Source organism: Cervus elaphus, chromosome 18, assembly GCF_910594005.1.
Source record: "Cervus elaphus chromosome 18, mCerEla1.1, whole genome shotgun sequence".
Classification (NCBI taxonomy): Eukaryota; Metazoa; Chordata; class Mammalia; order Artiodactyla; family Cervidae; genus Cervus; species Cervus elaphus.
Window position 1 is genome coordinate 30053401 of NC_057832.1, and position 26366 is coordinate 30079766.

Here is a 26366-nt window from a genome sequence, read left to right on the forward strand (position 1 = left end):
GGAAACAGCCTGACCGGGGAAAACGGAGGGACTACTACTATTTTCAAATCTTCCGGGGCCAGAGCGGTCACATTTTACCGCTAGTTCTTGGAACACCAAGGAAATGAAACCGGGAGACCGCAGACAGAACCGCAGCAGCCCTTCAGAGCTTTAAGAAGGCGGAGGAAGGACGCAGGCGTGGTGCACGCTTCCGGGCCCCGGCGCACACACACTGCCCCTCCCCCACCGCGGCCCCACCGGGAGCGCTCTGCGCAGGCGCGGGCGCAGGTTGCAGCGACCGCGCAGGGCCTCGGCTGATGCCGTGGTGGTGCCCCACCCCCACCCCGACCCCGCGGCGACCCAGCGCTGCAGACCCGTCGCTCCCGCCCCAGCGCCCGGGACTGCGGACTCCGTGACCCTGCCCTCGGGCCTGTCCGAGCCGGAGCAGCTCGGGACTGCGCAGCACCCCGCGTGCCGGTGAGCGACCCGGGACGCGCAGCCCCCAGGTCCCCTTCACCAGCGGGGGCCGAGCGGGCGCCCCGGGAAGAGCCGAGCCGGAGGAGGAGGTGGCGGAGGGGAGGCTGCGGGGCAGAGAGGCGCTCCGGGCCGGGCGATGGAGGTGTGTCAGCTCCTCTTCCCCCGGCCCAGCCTTCTGCCAGGGGGGCTCCGGGCTTCGGTGCAAGCCCGGCGCACGGGGAAGATACCAGGCCCCCACGCCTTGAGCGGCCGGTAGCCCTTAGTTCTGCTCTTTTTCAGTATTCTTGTCCGACTGCCTGTGTTTCATCTTTCACCTTTCCAGAGTCGGCAGGCTGCATCCTGGGTTTGATGTAGCTTACGAACGGCGCCGACTTCTTTCGTTTAGAAGCTCACGACCTATTTAAATTGGATGGAGTCCTGTACTTCGCCCCCCCCCCCCTTCCATAATAAGCCTAAGATTCGTGTTGCTCTTAAGTAAATGAAGGGATTTTGATTAAAAAAAATAAAAAACAAATATTGAGCACAGGGGCCTAGTACCTCTTTATAAGTCTCCAGGAATAAAAGTGGTTAAACTTAGCAGCGCTTTGAGGAAAATCCAGTAGGGAGGGCAGGAATGGGCAGTGCCTGACAAAGCCTGGCACTTGTCCATTAACCTTGATGAAACAAACACCAGTCCCACGCCGACTCTAAGGCAGCTGTTACATAAGGATAGAAAACAGACTCCGACTCAGAGCCTCTTGTTGTTTTTTTTTGCCTTCTGTGTCTTTTCCCTTTAAGTCATTACAGTGGGAGGCACCCTGTACCTCTGGTGTGTTAACAGATCCTAAAAGGGTGCGTTTGGCGCCCTGATCCCAGGTCATCTAGTATTCCACATAAGCCCAAGGTCAAAGTGTGCGCGGTCAGTGATGTTAATTCACCCCTGAACTACCTGTGACTGGCAAGTATTGGTTTGGCTTGCATTAAATGTCTTTGGGCAAAATCCAGAGAAATATATGCATTTTTAGAAGTCATAAGTTATTTATGTTTTTGAACTTAATGGGCAGTGTGTACCTAGATTTTTTTTAATACTGAAAACAAGCATTTTATTCATCACTCTGAAATTTTAAGTTCGTCTACTAGTTATATAATTTTTTATCCTGCTGTTTACCCTGTGTTTGAGTGACCCCAACACATAGATCACATACAAGTTTTAAAAAGTAGACTTTTCTTCATAGAATAAGATAAGTTGAATTATTTTGAGGGTCAGTTTTTTCTTATTCAAAGCAATGAGCATTTTTAAAGACACATCTTTTTATATGAATGCCTTTAGTAATCTGTTTTGGGAAGTGATAAAAAATTTATGGTCACGTTTAGAAACAGAAGTGGATTGTTTTTAAACTCTGCTTTTGCCCTTTGTTAATTTGTGCCTGGGATATCAACAGATTAAAATATATGGCTTAAAAAAAATTTTTTTTAATCCTAAAACTTGTGTGACTTCAACTGCAGTTTTACTGGATTACTTACCTGTGGATGTTCTTTTGATATAGGCACTAGCACTTCCTATTTTTATTTGTCTTTAAATTTATATTTAATTTCCCACCTGCATTTTTGATACTGTTATCCTAAAAATTTGAAACTAATATTCAAAATTTTGCTGCTTTGTATTGGTGAATTATAGTCAATATTTTGGAATATTAATTTCTTAATTTTAACTTTCACTGTTGAATAAAAGAAAAAATCTGAAGTTTTTTTTTTTGTATTTTTTTGTTGTTGCAAATGTTTAAAGCTAGAAATGTGAGTGTGAGAAAGATTGTGGATTTTGTCTATCACATAAGGGCATGAATTTTAAAAGGTGAAAAATACTACTTTGACATTACCTGGTGATACCTAGCTTTAATCTGCCCAAAGCAACTTTTGCTTTGCTGCTGTTTTAAAGGTAGAACATTTTTTTGTTTTATTCTAAGAAAAGTGAAGCCCATGTGTTTCTTTTCAGAGAACTCTTAAGAAAGTGTAGGCTTCTGTCAAATTTTAATGCTATTTGAAAGCCCTTTGTCATCACAAGTTTGATATGATATCATTTCATAATATTTTGTTAGAAAAGCACTTTTGGACTCTAGTAAATGGCTCCTTTATTTCAGACATTATTTTGATTGAATATAATTCCAACCCAAATGGTAGTTTGAATACTCCCTTAAAGATTATTTTAATTAATTTGATGAGTATAAATATCCTGTAATGTTTTTAAGTATACTTCTTTTTAAACTGAAGTTTACTGTAAGATTTTTTCTTTTTCTTAGACATGGGAAAGTCTTTTTCTCATTTGCCTTTACATTCAAATAAAGAAGATGGTTATGATGGCATTACATCGACTGAAAATATGAGGAATGGATTGGTTAATGGTGAAGTCCATAATGAAGATGGAAGAAGTGGAGATGTCTCTCAGTTTCCATATGTGGAATTTACAGGAAGAGATAGTGTCACTTGCCCCACTTGTCAAGGAACAGGAAGAATTCCTAGGGGTATGTGTTATTGCGCTGTTTCTCCATTAAAGAATAATTCCAGGAATTTTCACAATTACTTTAAAACTGATGGGTCTAAGCACAACCGTTTATGTTTTAAAAGACAGAATTAAAGTTAAAACTTCCTATCAGTTAGCTTTTGTCAAAAGGACACAAACATAAAGATTTTAATTAGGGATCCTAAAGCAATAATGAAAACCACCCTTCTACCTCCAATATTTTTTTCTTACCCACCTGAAATTATAGCAGATATGCAGCGTGTCTTGACTGTAAAGTTTTAGTCCCGTTTGGTTTCAACAGAGATCAGGTCACAGTTGCTTTGCTATAGTGGGTGTTAGGATAAGTAATGTGGTGACCAAATATTTTTAATTTGTTGTTTAAAGAATAATAATAAGCTGGTCACGCGCTAATTAGTTCTTTTTTAAAGGAACTACGTGAAGAGGGATGATACATGAAGATGAGCCATATAGGAAAAAAATCAGTTTGTGCCTTGTCATAGGAGGAGTCAGTAGGGAGTAATCCCCATGTGCTGTTTGTAGGTTACTTTAGTAGCAATGGAAGTAAGGAGAAATAATTTAAAAACCTTGTACTGTTCTCATTTACTGCTTGATTGAAGTCAGTATTTGACCCTGGAGAGATGCTGAGGGGAGGCCAGAATGACAATACCTTTGCAGAGGTAGTAGCTATTTGAGAATTAAAGGATTTTTGTAGTTAAAGGATTAACACACCAGACTGGGGGCCTGGGGAGGGCTGGAGTCTCAGTTTTGCAATCTAGATATATTTTCGAAGTATAGCCAGTAGGCATTTTTGGCTGCCTGGATGTGCATTGTGGATAGTAAGGTGAAGGATGATCTTGAAGATATGTTTGTCTGAGCAGCTGGAGGAATGGAGTAGCCACTTATAAAAATAGAGAAAAGGTTTGAGTATATGTATCAGGGGAGAGAGCAGGAGTTCAGTTTTAGATATATAAAACTGGAGTTGCACTTTTGACATCTGAGTAGATTTGTTCAGTAGGAAGTTAGTTATACTAACGGCCTGGAATTCAAATACAAGGCCTAGGCTGGGGTCCTGTCGGTGTAGAGATGATACCTAAAGCTGAATTGAATGAGAGCACCAAGGTTGTCAGTGTGAATAGAAAACAGAAGAGACTTTAGCACTGAACCTCGGAGCATTGCAACATTTTGAGGTCGGTGACATGAGAAAGAATTAGCATAAGGACTCTAAAAAGAGCAGCTCGAGCAGAAACAGGAAATCCCTTTGTCTGCGGTATCCTTGACAATAAATGAAAAAAATGTACTCCTTGGTGGGGGAGAAGTTGGTCAACTATGTTAGATACCCCTGATCAGATAATGTGAGGACTTAGCACTGACCTGGGGATTTGGTAATTTAGAGGCCAGAGACCTTTTAAAAGAGCAGTTTTGGTAGCAAAGAAATGCATAAACGTGTGTAGAGTGGGATCAGGAGTGCATAGGAGGCGCAAAGTTATATCGTCAGAAAAGAGCTTTTTTTTTTTTAGTTTTGCTGTGCAAGAGAGGAGAGGAAACAGGTGATAGCTAGAGGGGACTGTGAGGTCAGGAGAATTCTTTGAAGATGGAATGGATAATGTGTTTGTCTGCTGATGAGACTGAGCCATAGAAAGAACACTGCTAAGGCAGGTGACGGAGTATTACAGTGTGCGGGCACAACAGGCTCCTCCTCCAGAGGACCATGGCCAGTTTACTCCTAGCAAGAGGAGGGGCAGAAGAGGACATGGGTGCACAAGCGGGTGGGCGGGTGGATGTGGTGTTGGTAGCAGCTTGGTGGGAATTCTGTCTTTGCCGCGTCGTGAACTGAGCATAAGGACAGGGGAGACGACATTGGAGGTTTGAAGAGAAAGTTGAAGTTACGAAATTGTAGTTGGGGAGAGTCAGGTTGAGAGTATGACCTCGGGAAATATAGTGTAAGTGTTGGCATTATTAAAGGCCACTTGAGATTAGTGATCTAAAATGAGACTGTTTTTCTCTATCTACTTTTAGCTGTGTAGATACAGGCATAGTAGCTAAAGGGTTAGTTTTATTTAATCAGTAGCCATTTAAACAGATGAATAGCACGAAATAGGATATGCACACACACACACACACAGATACATGTTTATATGTGAATACGGTAGGGGAAGTATGAATGAGGGGAGGCTTGTGGAGGGGGCAGGGAGGTATAACAAAAGCATGATGGAAAGCTCTAAAAGAGAATTTGACTGTGGGCCTTTGATAGTTAATATGAAGAATCAAGTTTTCATAAGACTGGAAAATTGGCATTTAGAGGTCCATTTATTCATTAAGTGAAAGTGTTAGCCTCTCAGTCGTGTTTGACGCTTTGGTGACCCCATGGACTGTGGCCTGCCAGACTCCTCTGTTCATGGAATTCTCCAGGAAAGCATATTGGAGTGGGTAGCCATTCCCTTCTCCAGGGGGTCATCCCAAATCAGGGATTGAACCCAGGTCTCCTGCATTGCAGGCACATTCTTTATCGTCTGGTCCACCAGTGAGTGGATAATGGATAATGCTCAACCCAAGAAAGAAATATTGAATTTTGAAGTAACTTAATATAGAGAGAGGTGTCCTGGAAGAGTCCTGAAAGAGTACTGAAAGAGTCCCGGAAGGCTATGTGTACGTTTGGGTTCTTGAAGCCTGAGAGTTAATACATGTCAGTTTTGGTTTTCAGGGGGAATAGTTCAAGAACCTTTGTAGTTACAGGGCTTTCAGACAGCAGTAACAATATACTGCTTCTGCGCTCATTCAGATAACCCAGTTGAAATCTTGATGGAAAACTGGGTGAAGGAAAGCCTGGCAAATTCAGATATGAAAGCCTGGACTTTGTGATTTTTTTTTTCCCCCCACTGGAAAAAAGAATAACTCTTTCTCATTCTTCATACTATTTTGATTAGCTATAAATACACGTATGAAAAAACAGTGTCTGCTTTGGAGCTCAGCTGCTACTGGATAATTTTTGAAGATCTTGAGAGAATTTAATAAAGGAATGAGATGAAAGCCAGATGGTTTTCTGTTCTTTCCAAACCAGATGTTGATGAGGAGCCATTATACTTTAAATTAATCATGTTAATACATTTCTAAATCTAATTCTTTTAGGACAAGAAAACCAACTGGTGGCATTGATTCCATACAGTGATCAGAGATTAAGGCCAAGAAGAACGTAAGTAATCATTAGAAAATGGCAATTTTTTAAAAAAAATTTTGCTTTTCAAATATGTATAAATAAGTATTTTAGTTAAAACTATTAAAAGGAAAAATAGAATCAGGTTAAGTTATGCCATCATATCCATTATGTTATTAGAAAATAAAAAAGATTCCTGATTGTATAAGTTCTTGAAAGCAGTGTAGTATCTAAATCTTAAATCTGTTAAAACAGATAGACCTAAAAGAGCAATTAGGTCTCAGTTACACAGAGACAACATTTTCATCAAAAATAGGTGTTAAGGTATTCCCACTAACTTCAGAATAAATATGGTTATTCATACCATGATGACATAAGGACCCAAAAGTGCTTGGCAGCTTTGTGGAAGTTGTGATGAAATGCAAAAGGAGAGTTCCTAAGAGCTCTTGGAAAAAGTAAATACTTTATCCCAAAGAAGAGGCCCCCACTCAGAAGACTTCCAGTGAATTTCCTCTGAGAATATCCTATTAACATAGAAAATCTAAAAACTCTTTAACTTGGAGAGAGTGCACAAAAGTCCACAGAGATACACAGAGGGGCCTTGAGAAAATCTAAAGGAACTGGGCCATCCTAAGTCCTCAAAGACCTTAAGGAAACTCAATAGAAACTCCTACAAAAAGGAAGATACAACCTAAGGGAAAAAATTACTGACAGTAGAATCCAGGTTGTATAGAACAAGAGTAGGGATAAAAGAGAGAAGAGGTTCAGAAACTATACAGTTAGTCCCAAAACTATAGAAGTGGATATATGTAGAGACCATCTAATACTTTGTGTAACAACAGAGCATGGAGTCCTTGAACAGTGAAGCTATGAAAGCAATCCTGGCCCATCCTCACCACACAAAATGGCAACTTCTCTTAAAAGTACAAAAATGTATCTAATTTAAATATGAGCATTAAAAAAAGAAAATCACAATCAAGCATCATACAAAAGTTCAGTTCAGTCGCTCAGTCGTGTCTGACTCTTTGCGACCCCATGAACCGCAGCACGCCAGGCCTCCCTGTCCATTACCAACTCCCAGAGTTTACGCAGACCCACGTCCATCGAGTCGGTGACGCCATCCAACCACCTCATCCTCTGTCATCCCCTTCTCCTCACGACCCCAATCCCTCCCAGCATCAGGGTCTTTTCAAACGAGTCAGCTCTTCGCATCAGGTGGCCAAAATACTGGAGTTTCAGCTTCAACATCAGTCCTTCAATGAACACGCAGGACCGATTTCCCTTAGGATGGACTGGTTGGATCTCCTTGCAGTCCAAGAGACTCTCAAGAGTCCTCAACACCACAGTTCAAAAGCATCAATTCTTCTGCGCTCACCCCTCTTTATAGTCCAACTCTCACATCCATGCATGACCACTGGAAAAACCATAGCCTTGACTAGACAGACCTTTGTTGACGAAATAATGTCTCTGCTTTTTAATATGCTGTCTAGGTTGATCAGAATTTTCCTTCCAAGGAGTAAGCATCTTTCAATTTCATGACTGCAATCACTATCTGCAGTGATTTTGGAGCCCAAAAAAATAAAGTCAGCCACTGTTTCCCCATCTATTTGCCATGAAGTGATGGGACTGGATCCTATGATCTTAGTTTTCTGAATGTTGAGCTTTAAGCCAACTTTTTCACTCTCCTCTTTCACTTTCATCAAGAGGCTCTTTAGTTCTTCACTTTCTGCCATAAGGGTGGTGTCATCTCCATATCTGAGGTTATTGATATTCCTCCCGACAATCTTGATTCCAGCTTGTGCTTCTTCCAGCCCTGAGTTTCTCATGATGTGCTCTGCATATAAGTCACATAAGCAGGTTGACAGTATACAGCCTTGATGTACTCCTTTTCCTATTTGGAATCAGTCTGTTGTTCCATGTCCAGTTCTAACTGTTGTTTCCTGACCTGCATACAGGTAGTAAAACTTATAAAAGAAGAACTGATCAAAATACTAACAGATGATAAAACATTATCAGAAAAGCAGATGAGAACTTTAACTTAATGCTTCCGTGTTCTGAAAGAGATTAAGGAAACTATGGAGGCTATGCCAGTAAAACAAAAAAGTCAAAAATTGAGGAACTCAGAAATACAGTGACTAAACCATAGAAGGATATGAAAAGAGAGTCTACAGGGCCCTGGAAAGAATTAGAGAAAAATAATTTTGGAGATGAAGACAAACAGAAAGAACACAGTACAAAGAGATGCCTTGGAAAGTGCGCTTAGAAGACAGAGTGGATACAAAGGATGAAGTCAAAACATTCACCCGTGCGCGCACACACACAAACAAAAATTAATGAAAAGTACTTGAGAGAAAGTGGTGCAGAACACAAGCCAAGGAGATCAAGCATAGATGTAACTGGAGCCCTTGAAGAACATCAAAGGAGGCAAGCTGAAGAAAGAGAAAACGTTTAACTTAAGATCACTTCCTTGAAATGAAACAAGACATGAATCTACACACTGAAAAGGCATACCATAATTTTGGAAATAACCCATCTTAGTGAAATTGCTGGACTTCAAAGGTAACAACAAAAAACTGAATAGCCCCTTTGAACGCCCAAGCAAAGGACTGATTAATTTAAAAAAGGGATTGAAAGTCAGATTGGCATGTTCCTTCTTGACCACAATGCTTTAAACACATAAGCAGTAAAACAGCACACCAAGTCTTCATGGAAAGAAAAATGCAACTAGGATTTATACACAGTCAGTCTGACCCTTTATTATATAATTTGCAGATAATTAAGAATGTCCAAGAAATTTAGAGTTAATTTCTTAATAACCTCAGAGTGGAGCTGCTTTCCCAACTATGGTTTAGAATCCAGCAATAGAAGAATAGATTAATAAATTTGGATAAAATTTTAAAAGTTAATAAAAGTGTAGGTTAACTTTTAAAAGATGAAAGCAAAAACAAGATGCAGATCAAGTCAGGATGCAAATAGCAAACTAAGAAGTGGTATTTGCAAATTATTAGTAGAGGTCCAATATCCTTACTCTAGAGTTTCACAGTTTGAGAAGAAAAAGGCTAACCATACAAAAAGTAAGATCTGTGAATAGCCAGTTCACAAGGAAGAAAAGCAGGTATCTTTTAAACATGAAAAGATGGTGAATCTCACTCATAGGAGAAATGCAAATTAGAACAATACTGAGGTACCATTTCTTGTGTATTAGATGAGCAGAAGTCCAAAATTTTGACAGTGTTATTTTGTTGGCAATACTGTGTGAAAACAAGCACACTTGTGCCTTACTGCTGAAGGCGAAATTTGGCCTTATCTGTCAAAGTTATACACATTTACCTTTTGGCTCAGGAATTGTACTTTGAAAAATTTATTCTAAGGATTACTGTCAAATACAGGGAATAGCATTTGCACACGTTATTCACTGTGGCAGTATTTATTTTACCAAAAACTATAAATAATGTAAATGGCTACTAGTAAGGGACTAGTAGAAGAAGTTACACTAGATCTATATGATAAAATGGAATGAGGAAGAACTGTATTTTACTAAAGCATGATATCCAAAGAACATTTTTTTTGAAAACACACACAGGCATGCACATGGAGAGAGAGACAATAGAATGATAAACTATAGACTAACAAAATTGATTACCTTCAGAGTTTGGGACAGAACTTTGAAGAGGCAGCAGGTAAGCAATTTAGATATCTGTGTGTACATGTATATATTTCTGTTGTTTAGACTTTAGATCATGTCCTTTTTTTAATATCACTTAAAAGATTGTATCAAAAGTAAAAAAAAGCAGTTCCTAAAAATTGAAACAAACTGAAACAATTGATTCTAACTGTGTACCCAGTTGATAAAATAACCACAGATTTTCACACACAAGTGAAAATTCCATTTCAGTAAATTCATCAAGGAGTCTTGAAATCTATACTTTTATAAAACTCCGCAGCTTGATTCTAATGAGCAGCCTGCTTTGGGAATTGTCCTATCTAAAATAAGCCTGAAATTTTAGTCTCCAAAAAGATAAATATGTCTTTTAAGAAGAACATTTTAATGCTTAATAGATTCAAACCTACTCTGTTCAATACTTTTTATAATGTAAAAAGATGGTTAAAAAAAAAATTATACATCTTTTCCTGCTGGTGTAATAGAGGAAAAATTGAAAATGAAAATGTCTTCTCTGAATGTTTCATTATGTAATTTTTGATGCATGCATGTTTAAATATTTCACTTTCCTTTTTTTTTCCAGAAAGCTGTATGTGATGGCTTCTGTGTTTGTCTGTCTGCTCCTTTCTGGACTGGCTGTGTTTTTCCTTTTCCCTCGTTCTATTGACGTGAAATACATTGGCGTCAAATCAGCATATGTTAGTTATGATGTTCAAAAACGCACAATATATTTAAATATCACGGTAAGAACATGTTTATATTAATATTTGACTTCATTCCTTTATTTTTAAAATTTTTTTATTGCGAGGTATTTGCTTTAGAGTATTGTGCTTGTTTCTGCCATACATCAACATGAAGATGTCATTCCTTTATCATGTTAAGCAACATCTTTGTCCTTATTGAGAGAACATGAAAGGTAACACTTTAATACTTAGTTTTCTTTCTTTATGTCTGATGTATTGACCTTTTCTATCATCTTTGATTCTGCTGAAAATGGCAAATTCTGTGTATTCAGAATCCTTAGCATTTTAAGATGCCTTTGGGAGGGTAAAATTAAATAATTAACTGGGAGAAAAATTTTTACAATCTGTTTACTTTTCAACATTAGACTCTCAGTTGCTCCTAGCAAGATGTTAATATAGTTGATTGAATAGATGTTACACATGTAACATTTCCATGTCCTTGTGTTTTGTGAAACACAATTTTTGCTGTCTTTAACAGACCATTCGTTTGTTTTCAAAGGTAGTGAACAAGTGATTGACTTCTCTTGTAAATTAGTATGTGTGAAAATCTTTGTTTCTCAGGACAGTAGTTTTTAGGATTCTGCAGCCTTCCCACACCTGAAAACAAGCAACCAAAAACCTCAGAGAAGGTCTTGTACCTGTTCTACATTTATGTAAGCATGGTTTGCAAATCTCTGTATTATTAATAAGGAGGATACATTGCTTCTGGCTTTAAGGTACATCTGTGTGGCAGTGATTTGTTTGGAAGGGTGATATTGGACTTCATTCGTTTTCCTTGAAGAGTTGTTTGTTGTGCTAGAGGTTGAGGTCGATGTGCCTGTGGTGCTGGTTGGGAGGAGGGGGGTTGAGAGAGATAGGGACTGAAAGGGAAATGTGTGTTGGGTAGAATTACTACTTAATTATTGGAAAAAAAGAATTCACATGGATTCATTTATCCTTCTTTTTAAAGAAGAAACTTGAATTAGCTATACTCTGTCAGCTATTTCCATACCATTTACGTTGTATTCACAGCTATGTATGTAGCATTTACACTGTATTAGATATTAGAAGTAATTTAGAGATGTTATGTGGAGGATGTGCGTAGGTTATATGCAAATATACACCGTTTTATATCAGAGACTTGAGCATCTGCAGGTTTTGGTATGATGGAAGCTTGAGTAGATGGGATAGTTGGTCCTGAAACCAATCCCCCATGGATACCAAGAGATGACTAAACATACATGTGCTAACTCTGTATATAAGCATTTCCATGCATATATTTACACATTTTAAAATGGAATTATATATAAAGGGTACACACATATATGTGAGTGTATATACATGCACGTTTTCACTTAATTTATCTCACTGCATTTTCCCATATTATGTGATTGCATATAGCGTTTTACATGGCCATATTACAATTTTTACTCAACCTTCTTAATAGTTGCTTAGTTTTGATATTACAAATATTTATTCCAAAAACATCTTTGTGATTAAACTTTGTGCTTCCATTTCAGGTTATTTTTTAAGGATAAATTCCTGAAAGTAAATTTGCAGTTAAAGATCATAGATAGTTTAAGGCCTTTGATAATAAATCATCATTATTTAAAAGCCTATGACTGCAGTTCCTTGCCTTATAAATTAAATGGATTCTCACTGTTTTCAGCAGTAAAATTTTTTATTTTTTGTACTAAACTTTTTTGTCCTGTCTTATTTTTTGTTGTCTCTCTTGATGTTTATCTTTGTGTTATCTTTTTAACTACCAATTTATCTTTCTGTAATTCTTACAAGTATTTCTGTTTCCAGCCTGTTTTGCATCTTTGACCCCTTTAATATTCTAATGAAAAGTATGGACACCTCATCAGAAAAAATGTGTACCAGTATTAAATAGGACTCTAAAATTTTCCTGGATCCTATTCCTTGGTCTTTATCAGAGGGTCCATTGACCTTAAATTTGCAATTTTTTACTGTAGTGTCTAGAAATAAATGGAGAAGGACATGGCAACCCACTCCAGTATTCTTGCCTGGAGAATCCAAGGGACAGAGGAGCCTGGTGGGCTGCCGTCTATGGGGTCGCACAGAGTCGGACACGACTGAGGCGACTTAGCAGCAGCAGCAGCTAGAAATAAAATGATACTGGTATTAAGAGCCAAGTAGGTGAAAATGTTTATATATTTAGAGACAGGTTATTTCTACTATTTTATGGAATTTTAAAACATTTCTCTACATTTAGCAAAATGAATGCATAAATGTGATCATAAAATTGCTGGTTGCTAGCACATTTTTTTTTTAATCATTTTTATACTAAGACCATTTTCTATCTTCTTTTCACTTATCCCATGTTGTCTCATTCCATATCTTTCTCCATATTCATATTAATTTACAAACTCACATGTTCAGCTTTTCTTAAATCATTATTTAGTTTTAAAAATAATATTTTGTATATACTTTTATGCATCTTGGTTTTCTCAGTTGTTAATACTTTGCAGGAATCACTCCTGATTTTCTGCTTATTTTCTGTTCATTCATTCTTTTTAATGGCTGCATATTATTGCATGTAATGACATAATATTATTTTTCAAGCATTCTACTTTATGTTGAACATTCACTTTATTTTCAAGATTTGTGTTTTTTGTTTTTTTGCCACTACAAATAACACTGTCATTAATATCCTAATGTTTTTATTTCTGTGGAATAATTGCTCAGAAGTAGAATTGCTAGGTCAAAGGTTAATACATAATTTAAATTTCAATGAATATTGCTGTAATCTTTCATATATTTTCCAGGAATGCAAAAATACACCCTTTTGCCCATATCCCTGCCAGAAATAGAATCCGTCATTTTCTATAACTTTTAGTTTAATGGATATAAAACAATATTCGACTTTTATTTAAATCAACTTTTCTCTGACCATAAATTAATTTGACAAATAGTGTTTCTTGGCCATTTATATTTGTACTCTTCTGATTTCTTTACTCATATCCTTTGCTCTTATTTTTTTTTAATAGGAGGCTTTATGTCTTTTCCAGTTTGTAAGGCCTCGTAGTATAGGTGATAACCATTACTATCTCTTCCAAGTACTTCTTCAAGATTTATTATTTGATGTCTCGTGATTTTGTTTATTTTTTCTTTTGTTAGCACTATTTTAGATGTTTGGTTATTTCCTGATTTAACAGTTTTTCTTTTCATTGACTGTTTCTAAAGTAATTTCAAACAGTTGTTTAAGTTAGAATTGCAGAAGTTCGGCCCAGCTGTTAATTAAGTGTGGAAATGATGCAACTGTATTTCTTTTTATCAAGTCTTGAATCTGTCCCAATTCCTCTTAAAAGTGACCTGTTGGAAACCTCTACTTATGTATAAGTTAAAATTTTTTATTTAGTTTTTTTAAAATAGTTTTTTTTTAAATAGTTTATTTAAAGTTTTGCTTAACATTTTAAAAGGTTGTCTTTGTATTCAGTAGAATCAGAAATAACTTAGCCTGTGAAGACATGTACATATTAACATTTAGAAAAATTTGGATGGAACTTTAGAATTACTTTTATTGAAAAATAAAAAATAATTTTCCTTGGGGACATATAGCATGTTGGCGTAAGTCCTCTTGGAGGAGGTAGCTATTAGCCCCACCATAGAGCCTGTGCGTCTAGTCAGTTAGTTGTGTCTGACTCTTTGTGACCCCACGGACTGTAGACTACCAGGCTTCTCTGTTCATGGGATTTCCCAGGCAAGAGTACTGGAGTGGGTTGCCAGTCCCTTCTCCAGGGGTTCTTCCCCACTCTGGGATTAAATTTGGGTCTCCTGCATTGCAGGCAGATTCTTTACCATCTGAGCCACCAGCCCTACCACAGAGCCTGCAGACTCCAGGACTGGCCTGCTCAGGCCAGACAGCTAACAGGGAGGGAGCACAGCCCCACCCATCAGCAGAAAATTAGATTAAATATTTAGTGAGCCCTGCCCACCTGAGCAAGACCTAGCTTTGCCCATAGCCAGTCCTTCCCATCAGGATTCTTGCACAATGCGCTTATTCTCATCCATCAGAGAGCAGACAGAAGCAGCAAGAACTACAGCCCCATGGCCTCCAGAAAGAAAACCAGAATCACAGGAAACTAACCAAAATGATCACATGGATCATACTGTTGTGTAAATCAGTGAAGCTATGAGCTGTGCCGTGCAGGGCCACCCAAGGTGAATGGGTCATGGTGGAAAGCTCTGATAAAATGTGGTCCACTGGAGAAGGGAATGGCAAACCACTTCAGTGTTCTTGCCTTGAGAACCCATGAAGAGTATGAAAAGACAAAAAGATATGACACCAGAAGATGAGCTTCCCAGGTTGATGTGTCCAGTATGCTACTGGGGAAGAGTAGAGAAATAGTTCCAGAAAGAATGAGGAGGCTGAGCCAAAGCAGAAATAACACCCAGTTGTGGATGTGTCTGCTGGTGAAAGGAAAGTCCAATGCTGTAAAGATCAGTATTGCACAGGAACCTGGAACATTAGATCCATAAATCAAGGTAAATTGGAAGTGGTCAGGCAGTAGATGGTGAGAGTGAACATCGATATTTTAGGAATCAGTGAACAAAAATGGAAATGGGCAAATTTAATTCAGATGACCATTATATCTACTACTGTGGGCAAGAATCCCTTAGGAGAAATGGAGTAGCCATCATAGTCAACAAAAGAGTCTGAAATGCCATACTTGGATGCAGTCTCAAAAACCACAGAATGGTCTCTGTTGGTTTCCAAGGCCAACCATTCAGCATCATAGTAATTCAAGTCTGTGTCCCCAAACACTAATGCCAAAGAAGCTGAAGTTGAACGATTCTGTTAAGACCTATAAGACCTAGAACACACACCAAAACCAGATGTCCTTTTCATCATAGGGGATTGGAATGCAAAAGTAGAAAGTCAAGAGATACCTGGAATAACAGGCAAGTTTGGCCTTGGAGTACAAAATGAAGCAGGGCAAAAGCTAACCAAGTTTTGCCAAGAGAATGCACTGGTCATAGCAAATACCTCTTCCAACAATGCAAGAGATGACTCCACGTGGGCATCACCAGATGGTCAGTATGAAAATCAGATTGATTTTATTCTTTGCAGCCAAAGATGGGGAAGCTCTATTCCATCAGCAAAAACAAGACCTGGAAGTGACTGTAGCTGGGATCATGAGCTCCTTATTGTAAAATTCAGACTCAGGAAAGGAGGGAAAACCACTAGGCCATTTAGATATGACCTAAATCAAATTCCTTACGTTTATACAGTGAAAGTTACAAATAGATTCAAGGGATTAGATCTGATAGAGTACCTGAAGAACTATGAACAGAGGTTCATAACACTGTATAGGAGGCAGTGACCAAAACCATTCCCCAAAAAGATGAAAGAAGGCAAAATGGCTGTCTGAGGGGGTCTTACAAATAGGTGAGACAAGAAGAGAAGCAGGAGGCAAAGGAGAAAGGGAAGGATATACCCAACTGAAGACTGAGTTCCAGAGAATAGCACGGAGAGATAAGAAAACCTTCTTGAGTGAACAATGCAAAGAAATAGAATAAAACATGGAAAGACTAGAGATTTCTTCAAGAAAATTGAAGATACCAAGGAAACATTTCATACAAATATGGGCACAATAAAGGACAGAAATGGCAGGGACCTAACAAAAGCAGAAGAGATTAAGAGGTAGAAGAATACATAGAAGAACTGTACAAAAAGTTCTTAATAAACTGGATAACCAATATGTTATGGTTATCCAAATGTACAATCTGGATTTAGAAAAGGCAGAGGAACCAGAGGTCAAATTGCAGACATCAGTTGGATCATAGAAGAAGTGAGGGTATTCCAGAAAAACATCTACTCTGCTTTATTGACCACTCTAAAGCCTTTGTGGATCACAACAGACTGTGGGGAATTCTTAAAGAAACGGGAATACCAGACCACTTTACCTGCCTGCTGAGAAACCTGTATGAAGGTGAAGAAGCAACAGTTAGAACTGGACATGGAACAATGGACTGGTTCAAAATGGGGAAAGGAGTACCTCAAGGCTGTATATTGTCACCCTGCTTATTTAACTTACATACAGAGTACAGCATATGAAATGCTGAGCTGAATGAATTCCAAGCTGGAATCGAGGTTGCCCAGAGAAATATCAAAAACCTCAGATGTTACCAGACTTATGGCAGAAAGCAGAGGACTTAAAGAACTTCTTGATAAAGGTGAAAGAGGAGAGTGAAAAAGCTCACTTAAAACTCAACATTCAGAAAACTAAGATCATGGCATCTGGTCCCATCACTTCCTGGCAAATAGATGGGGGAATAAATGGAAAAGATGGCAGATTTTATTTTCCTGGGCTCCAAAATCACTGCAGACAGTGACTGCAGCCATGAAATTAAAAGACACTTTTTCCTTGGAAGAAAAGCTATGACAGACCTAGATAGCATATTAAAAAGCAGACACATCACTTTGCCAACAAAAGTCCGTAGACTCAAAGCTATGGTTTTTCCAGTAGTCATGTATGGATGTGAAGGTTGGACCATAAAGAAGGCTGAGCACTGAAGAATTAATGCTTTCAAGCTGTGGTGCTATAGAAGACTCTTGAGAGTCCCTTGAACAGCAACGAGATCAAACCAATCAATCCTAAAGGGAATCAACTGAGAATATTCATTGAAAGGAGTGATGCTGAAACTCCAATACTTTGGTCACCTGATGCCAAGAGCTGACTCATTGGAAAAGACCCTGATTCTGGGAAAGGTTGATGGCGAGAGGAGAAAGGGCCACAGAGGATGAGATGGTAAATGGCATCACTGACTCAATAGACATGAGTTTGAGCAAACTCTAGAAGATAGTGAAGGACAGGGAAACCTGGCGTGCTGCAGTCTATGGGGTTGCAAAGAGTTGGACGAACTTAGCAACTGAACAACAACTTTTATTGAATTTTGCTAAGGCCACAAATACATTTTATAACATTGATTTTTCTATGTTCTGGTACTATACATTTCCTGGGCCTACTCTTTAAAAGTGTATGTTCATTGTAGGCATTTTATATACATAGCACTCATGCAAAATCCAAATAATTGGTTCATTGAATGTTCTTTGATGTTTTGGGGGACAATTTACTTCCTCCTGGTAAATGAAGCATAGCCACAGCTGGAGTCATTTCTCTATTAATTTTGAATACTTCTTTATTATGCCTATTCTAAGACAACTTGCACATTTTCTACCTCCTTTCTTTTTCAGAATACACTAAATATAACGAACAATAACTATTATTCTGTTGAAGTTGAAAACATCACTGCACAAGTTCAGTTTTCAAAAACAGTTATTGGAAAGGCACGCTTAAACAACATAACCAGTATTGGTCCACTGGATATGAAACAAGTAAGCTTCATTCAGAAAATACTTTGGAGGAGTTAAATGCATCTCAACTTTGTATATAATATTAACTTTCAGGAGATGGGGGTTTTCCTAAAAAATTAGACTTTGAAATGTATCCCATACATATGTAAAAGAAAGTCATAGAATCAAACCCATAAAAAGAGAGATTTCCAAACTCTCAAATGTGTCTGAAATAATTGATATTTTGATACCATTCTCTGTTGGTTTATTTTCATTTTTTGCCTTTCAGATTGATTATACAGTACCTACTGTCATAGCAGAGGAAATGAGTTATATGTTGTAAGTTCTGATTTTTAATTATTTTCTCTCATTAAATTATAAAGAATAAGTGTGTGTGTGTATGTGTGAATATATAGGGCTTTCCTGATAGCTCAGTTGGTAAAGAATCCGCCCGCAATGCAGGAGGCCCCAATTCAATTCCTGGGTTGAGAAGATTCACTGAAGAAGGGATAGGCTACCCATGCCAGTATTCTTGGGCTTTCCTTGTGACACAGCTGGTAAAAAATCTGCCTGCAGTGCGGGAGACCTGGGTTCAATCCTTGGGTTGGGAAGATCCCCTGCAGAAGGGAAAGGCTACCCACTCCAGTTTCTGGCCTTGAGAATTCCATATACAGTCCATGGGGTCATGGGGTCACAAAGAGTCTGACATATATGTGTGAATATATATATTTAATGAAAATGTGTGTTTAATTTTCCATCATTTTAGCAGAGAAGACCACATTTTTAGAATATTCCTTCTGGCCTTTGATCATCTCTGTTCTCTCTTTTCAAAATGTGTAACATTAATGTACATATACCTGTACACATAGTTTTTTTCACATTTAGGATCATGCATATCATGTCACTTTTTATTTACTATGTTATAAAAATCATAATCTCATATTCTATAATTTTTTTGTTTTTGTATAGGAGGACTACAAATGCTAATGATGTTTAATAGTCTATTCTGGTTTGAAGTTGTGAAACTTTTAAATTAGGTCTAAATGATTATTAACTCTTGTTAAGTAAAAAAATGTGATAATTTTTTTATCCTCTTTTGATATCAGCCTGATACAGAATTTCTGAGTAGGTAATAATCTGGTTACTAAAATTTCAAAAGGTAAAAAAAAATAGAAGTAGTTAGTAGACAACTCTACATCTGCTGTAGTATGAAAGCGTAGAATAAGAAGCCCTGAAAATATTAATCATTTGCGATACAGAAAATGCTTAACCATTTAATGGCTATTTATTATATCTTAATAGTATTTCTACTGGCTTTAACATAGGGAGAGGAATTGTAATTAACTATTTTATTAATAAATTTATAATGTCATAGTTTGTGTGTATTTACATTGCTTTTTTCTTTAACAGTGATTTCTGTACACTGGCAACCATCAAAGTACATAACATAGTGCTCATGATGCAGTAAGTGTGAATTTTTTTGGAAAGAATTTCTTTGTTTCAACTTCAGATGTATAACATTAGCTTAGCGTATACACATCTTTATAAATGCTGTCTTATTTGTATTTTAAGCCTTACATGAGTGCAGTGAGGTGAAGTAAACAGTTTCCCACTTTACACATGAGGGAATGGGAGCTCAGAGAAGTAGTGAAGAACCACATGGCTGCTAAGGAGTGAATCTGGACCTTCCGAGAACTCGGGAAAATGCTAGAAATTGATACAGACAGAAGGATGAGCTCAACAGCCAATTCCTTCACTAACAGTAGTGAAGAGAAACAATGTTATTGGTTTGCAAGTTGGGTGTTTTCCTAAGCCATGAGAACATTGTAAGTTATAGGTTGGGTCTTTAGGCCGTTAGCTAACACCTGATTAACCCTTTTCCTCTGATGAGAGAACTGTGTGAATTTTTTTAAGAGTGCAATGAACTAAATATATTTTTAGCCAAAGATAGGTGTTTTGAAAAAAATTACATTTTTTTGTATATAATTATTTGGATAGGGCTTGCTCAGTCAGCATTCCTGTTGTCTACTGGGGAAGTACTCCCTAAGAGACCCATGTCTGCAACATTAAGTTATCATTAATCAAATGACCTCTCCCTGAAAAGAATTTTGATATATAAAGTATTCCCACTTTAGAAAGATTTTTTTAATATATAACTATTCAGTGCTTCTCTCCATTTATTTTATTTTTAGAGTTACTGTAACAACAACTTACTTTGGACATTCAGAACAGATATCCCAGGAAAGGTACCAGTATGTTGATTGTGGAAGAAACACCACGTATCATTTGGGGCAATCTGAATATTTAAATGTACTTCAGCCACAACAATGAAGACTCAGAGATGCACCTGGAGAAAAAAAATACCTATTGATATTTTCCAAACTCTGAAGGATGAGGTACTTCGTGATCTTAAATTGAACAACCTAAAGTTTACACTTCTGTTTTAAGAGTACATCTAAGAATATGTGGACTTGTAGTTTATTACAACTCTCCACTCTGTGTTTGTGATATTTGTACCAGCATCCTTTATTTGAACCTAAATTTACTGATTGATGTTCTTCGCTCCTTTCCCAAAGGGGAAAACTAAGACTTCTCCTTCAGGATAATAGATGGTATTTAAAATTCACAGCTCTAATCACTACTGAAAACATAATTTTGGTGATGAACATAATTTGAGAAACTTTATTTCTGAATGTTTTTATAGAAAATTACAGAGGGCCTATTACTGATGAAGACATTTAAAGAATACCTTTTCTTTTTTCCTGTTTTATAAACTCCCATTGCTACTTGGTAGTATTTAAACTATGTGCTATTTTAGCTTTTAGCTAAATATTTTTACTTTTTCATTTTGAAATCCCACTCATTTGCATGGTTTTGTCAGTGTTATTTCAAGCTAGTGTTTGCATAACACTTATAAACCAAAATAATTTTTGCAAAATTTCTGTACCTGAAAAATTTTAAAAACCCTTATATAATGTGTTTCACATGTCTTTCCATGTTACAGTTGTGTGAAACTTTTGTGTAATATGCAAGTATAACCATTTTATGTACAGTATTGTAAATAAATTATGCATGGATTCTAAATAGTTGTAATAAATGTTAAAGTGGTACAGATTTAAAATCTAGTAAGTTGCTCATAAAAATTAAAAAAAAAACCAACAGGAAAATGAAATTCAGAAACCTCTAGAATGTGAATATGTTTCCAAATACATATTTGATCAGGTATAACATAGATTTGAAATAAAATATTTTGGTGATCCACTTTTTTTTAATGTTGCTTTTCATACTAAAGAATTATGAAGACACTTTTCATAGCTGTTAGGTACTCAGATCATCAATTTTGTGAATGTTTTAGAGGTGAAATTATTATTTTGGTAAAATTATCCAGGAAATCCTGTTATAAATTACGGTGGCTATAGCAAAATAAAACCTACACTCTGCTTTTTAAAATTTAATTACTTTGCACATCATGGATATCAGACCTCTAGGAGTTACATTTTTTAAGTTTTCTACTTTTGGTTTAGATTTTGTTTAAAGTTGTTCTCAAGTGTAAATTATTGACTTACTTTACTATTTTATATTTTTACTACCATTTTGCATTTGGGCTTTTGGCCTTTTCACTTCCCAAGTTCAGAGTACCTTTTAAATACATGCTACTGAGCATAGGGGCTGACTATTGATACCAAAAACAGTTGTTGGCTTGAGATTAATTTCCTTCAGTTCCTTAGTGACAAATCAGGTTACCCCTGTCTCTACCCGAAAAGTGCCTAACTTAGGTCTGAAACATTCTTATTTATAAGTCTGACTCTCTCAACTATAAAACATGAGCTTTATTTAATTATAAGTAATTAGAGCTAATGAAGCCCTCCTTTCTGCCTTTAAACCTACTCAGGTTTCCCCTTAGCTTTCATATCCTTTTTTCTAAGTTTTCCTCAATGAACCATTTTAATGGATGAAATGTACTAACTTCTTTTTTTGTTTTTAACTACTTAGTCTCCCCTTAATCCATTGCTAACTCATCCATCCTTATTACTATTAAACTAAAATCACCCCTTTAAATTAATTATGGATTTTGTGGTCCAACCCAATCTTTAATATTTTTTCTGCCATGTTTTTTGACCACCCCTGTCTCCTTGAAATTGCACACTTCACTCCCGTGTGGCTTCTATTTGTGTTTTTCATATTGTTCTCATTTCATTTTTCTCAATCTCCTATCTTCTGATGTTATTATAAATGGTATCCAGACCCTCTTCTGCCTCAAAATTTCTACTTCTGTGTCTTAAACAATCACCTCCGTTAGTACATCCAGATCCGTTTCTACATCCCTGACCAGTAACCTATCTAGTTTCTCATTTAGCTAATGAGTTAGACTTCCCCAGTAGCTCAGACATTAAAGAAGCTGCCTGCAGTGCAGGAGACCCAGGTTTGATCCCTGTGTTGGGAGGATCCCCTGGAGAAGGGAATGGCAACACACTCCAGTATTTTTGCCTGGAAAATTCCATGCACAGAGGAACCTGGCGGGCTGTAGTCCATGGGGTGGTAAAGAGTTGGACACGACTGAATGACTGACAGCTTTTAGAGAAAAAAGTATTTCAGTGACTGTGTAAAAGCAAAAAATGTTAAAAAAAACAAAAAACCATATTTTGTTTTGTCTCATTTGTTCAAAATCATCCTTTCAGGTATGTCTTCTTCAAAAATCAATCCTAAATTATTTTGCTACTTTGTATCTTTTAACCTTGGAAAACTATATAGTGTAAACTAGTGGACTTTTGTTTTGATATGTAGCACTAATATCCTTGTAGAGTGGATGCAGAGCATCTGCTGAAAAGTCAGGAAAGTTAGAGAACATTTGCTTTTACTGACTTAGTTCTAAATATTTATTCCTTCTTTGAATTAAAAATTCTTTATTCCTGCTTTCTCTGGCATTCAAATCAGAAAGAAACTGAAATTTAAAATAAGTTAAAAAAAAATAGAGAAATAAAGATCACTTGTGACTATTTTCACAGAGGGTTAAGTAACTGCCAGAGAACCCTAGAGCAAAGTAGGCTGTCAATTAATACAATTACAAAAGCACATTCTAGTAATGCAGACTTATAGCCATTAAAAAAAAATCTGAAAAGAACAGATGAGGTCATTTCTTAGGTCATTGTCCAGTGCAGTCTCTTACATGGTAATAAGATTTTTTAAAAACTATTCTCAGACCTTATTCAACAAACATGGTAAAAATGTTAATTTTTTTTTTTTCTTCTGATACTTCCAAGAATAACTTCCTTGCACCTTTAATAGACTGGTCATTCTAACCAAGCCTACATGTTTCGATATTACATTTATATAGCACCATGCCCTTTGCAGAACTCTTGTTTTGTCATATCATTTGCCAGATTGTGAGTCAGAAAAGGAGGGTGGTAGGAGCCCCATCTTTTAGAAAAGGAAAAAGAGGCATGGAGAAGTTGAGGGACTTGCTGAATATTTAATAAATACTTTAGCTGATGCCAGACCGAATTTTTCTGTCTGCCATATCTGTGCTTGGTCAATTCAATCACCCATTGGAAAGCCCTGTTGACTCAGGTTAGTATAAGTAAAAATCAGAGAAAATAGGTACATAGGTAACATAGTGACAGTCCAATTAATACTAATGAACTAAGATTTTGGATATCTTGAAATTAGTACCTTAAATATTTTCAATGGGAAATGAACAGTTGTAAGATATTTTGGAGCATAATCTAGAAGTTAATTTTTTAAGTAGCTTAATTTTCTGTTAAATCTGTGATTATTCCAGTAAAGATAAGAGAGAGACTAATTATAAAGAAGAGATTAATGGATTTAAGATTTGAAATAAGTTTGAAAATATTAGACCCAGGTAAACCGCTTGCAGTTTCTAAATAGCCATCTTTACTGTACCATGTAACATGTAAATGACCATGGTTTTATTTGTGTGCATTTTTTCCATGCTTTTTTGTTTGTTTAGGCAAATGACATAATTATTTTCTCGAAGAATTCATGACAAGAAAATAAAATTCACTTTAGATCTTCTGAATCATAGTTTGGGAACAACACAGTGTGGTGTTCAAATAGATAGGAAGTGATCGCCAAAATAAAATGAAAGTAACTTAAAGACTTCAGACGTCAGCCTGATGAATCTTTGTGGTTCTTAGTCTTATTATTATTGCAATATAATTCTGGATGCTTAATTGGAGTACGTGTCCCCAACTTTCTCTCATGCCATTTGACTTTTTTTTTGAGTTTTAAAATAAATAATGTTTTGTATATTGCTATGTCTTATTTAAGAAAATGATTTGTTAGATACTTGACCCCAGAGTAAGTCACTTTTCAGTATAGCTAATGTTTATTGATTACTTTCTGTGTCACATACTGTACTGTACTAACTTTTCTTATTATCCCTCAGAAGAGTCCTTTAAGGTAGTTACTGTCATTACCCCTCCCCCATTTTATCTCTGAGGAAATTTGGGTTTTAGAGAGATTAAGAAATATACATAAGCTTTAAAGTGGCAGATTAGAGATTCACAACAGGTCTGTTTTACTCAAGCATCATTGTTCTTACAGTAAGCATATTTTCTTTCTAGCCTTTAAAAATGTTTTATTCATAAAAATGTATTGGATATTGCACTTAATATGTAGGACTGAGGCTTTTGATAGTATTTTTAAGAATACTATTAAGATACTATATTATTTTATAAATCTTCAGTATAAAATGTTTATCTTAATTATTAATGCTTATCTGTTAGGGTTTCTTTCTAAAAGAGATAAAATTTTAAATTTACAGGTACATATGTCTTCCTTGATTGGGCTTCCCAGTTGGCATTAGTGAGATTGTAAGCCAAAGGTTACTCATCATTTTATGATTTTTTAGCTCATAACATCTGAAAACAGTAACTACTTGGCTCAAATACATCTAAGAATTAATTTTATTTCTTTCTCTTTTTTTGTAATATCAGATTTTAAATAAGATGTTAAACTATTTTAAGGAAAAAATATGTTTGAGGTGGGATAAAAAGACTGTTAAACATTATTTCTTTAAAAAAAATTATTTTTACATGAAAACTAGATATATTTGTGATGTGTTCAATCAAAAAATTCACTACTATATCCCAGATCTACATATTTCAAAGTAAAAATGTTCACTTGTCAGCTGAAATTTCTGATTAGAACCAATATTTGTATATTTTTGTGCTTAGAATTTAAATTTCACAGTGGATTTTTTTTTTCTTGAAATTGACCTTTAATTAGGATGAAAGCAAGTGATATATTTATATACTATAGGGATAAAAATGGTAATTTTCACTTTTAAAAAACTACCAGTGTGATTATGTTTTTAGTTCCTTTTACTCATGTTTAGCATAAACTTTTAAGTTAAAAAATACACTGTGGTCTGTATTGACCCAAAAAGTATTCCATAAATTAAACAAATATATGGCAAGTTTTTCATAGCTGAATCTAATTCTTCTAGAAGGAAGTTATTGCCTTCTATTTAATTACATTAATTGAAATGTGTTTAAGAGAAATGTTTTCAGCATATTTTGTATACTAAAAAACAAAAGGGGTTAGTATTGGGCCAATGGCCAAGAGGTAATGTTTCTACCTTGTAGACTGTTACAGTTCAAATTGTCCCACTGCCCCCAGAATTTTAGAAACTAGAAGTCTGGGAGATGCTATGTCAGCTGTCGGCGGTTGACTGAATGCTGTAAGCTGTATTCATCTTTTGTTACTGTGTGAGATGGGGGAAATGCCACATTGCACAAGATGCATAATTTCATTGTATAATGATTTAGGCATATAATATCAGCAAGCTTGTCTTGTGTGTTTTGTCTTATATTTCCTCATAGAACTAAATTAAGTAAGATTTTGGGAAATGATTTTAAAATGCTTTCTGACTCGACATGCTTGGTCAGAAATTGTTGGCATTGGTGGGTAGGTTCTAACCAGTGATTTTAATTGTGCAATAAATAATAACAGAGTGTGAGACTGTGTTTGGGCACTTACTATTTGTTGATATTAGGTATTAGCCTCCATTATAACATACTAAATTTCCAAGTTGAGCAGTTCTGTAGTTTTATCTATTGTTGCTGTACCTGTAACAAAACATACTTACGACAGAAAAATGAACAGAAGTGCCCCCAAATACCATTTTTTAATTCACTTGTAACTGTTCCTCTTGTACTTGTGTATGACAAAATCAAATTTGTAAAAATTTTAGCATGAAAAATAAAATTTGTATCAGTCAAGTGTCTTGGCTATGCTTTTGAAATTGATTTTTTTCATCTGCTTCCCTTCTAATTTGTTGCTTAATACTGTCTAGTCTACTAATATCTCTGAAATCTGTCTTGTAGTTGAAATCTCTGTTGCTATTAGTCCCTAATTTTTTTTTACTGAATAAAGCCCTAGTCCCAACTGTGGTGTTGGGAATCTTTCTTCAGAATCTGGCCACAACCTACAATTCACAGTCTTTATTTCCTGTCATTGCCCCTCCCTTATGTCCTAGGCAATGGAAAATTGAGATGTTTCCCATTCCTTGGAAACATTCCTTTCCTTTGTCCACA

At 36.4% G+C, this 26366-nt stretch overlaps 1 protein-coding gene across 2 annotated transcripts; it reads left to right on the forward strand.

Annotated features, from left to right (window-relative positions):
- The first annotated feature begins 230 nt into the window (after positions 1–230).
- TMEM106B (transmembrane protein 106B) lies at positions 231–26051 on the forward strand. Of its 2 annotated transcripts, none has more exons than XM_043872302.1 (8): positions 231–456; positions 2733–2954; positions 6080–6143; positions 10349–10508; positions 17710–17850; positions 18098–18147; positions 19219–19272; positions 20001–26051. In XM_043872302.1, the coding sequence occupies exons 2-8, from the start codon at positions 2735–2737 to the stop codon at positions 20137–20139; spliced, it is 828 nt and encodes a 275-aa protein (XP_043728237.1). In that variant the 5' UTR covers positions 231–456; positions 2733–2734; the 3' UTR covers positions 20140–26051. The 2 variants fall into 2 exon arrangements, with proteins under 2 accessions (XP_043728237.1, XP_043728238.1); XM_043872303.1 differs by lacking the exon at positions 231–456 and adding an exon at positions 1229–1393.
- Positions 26052–26366: the final 315 nt, after the last annotated feature.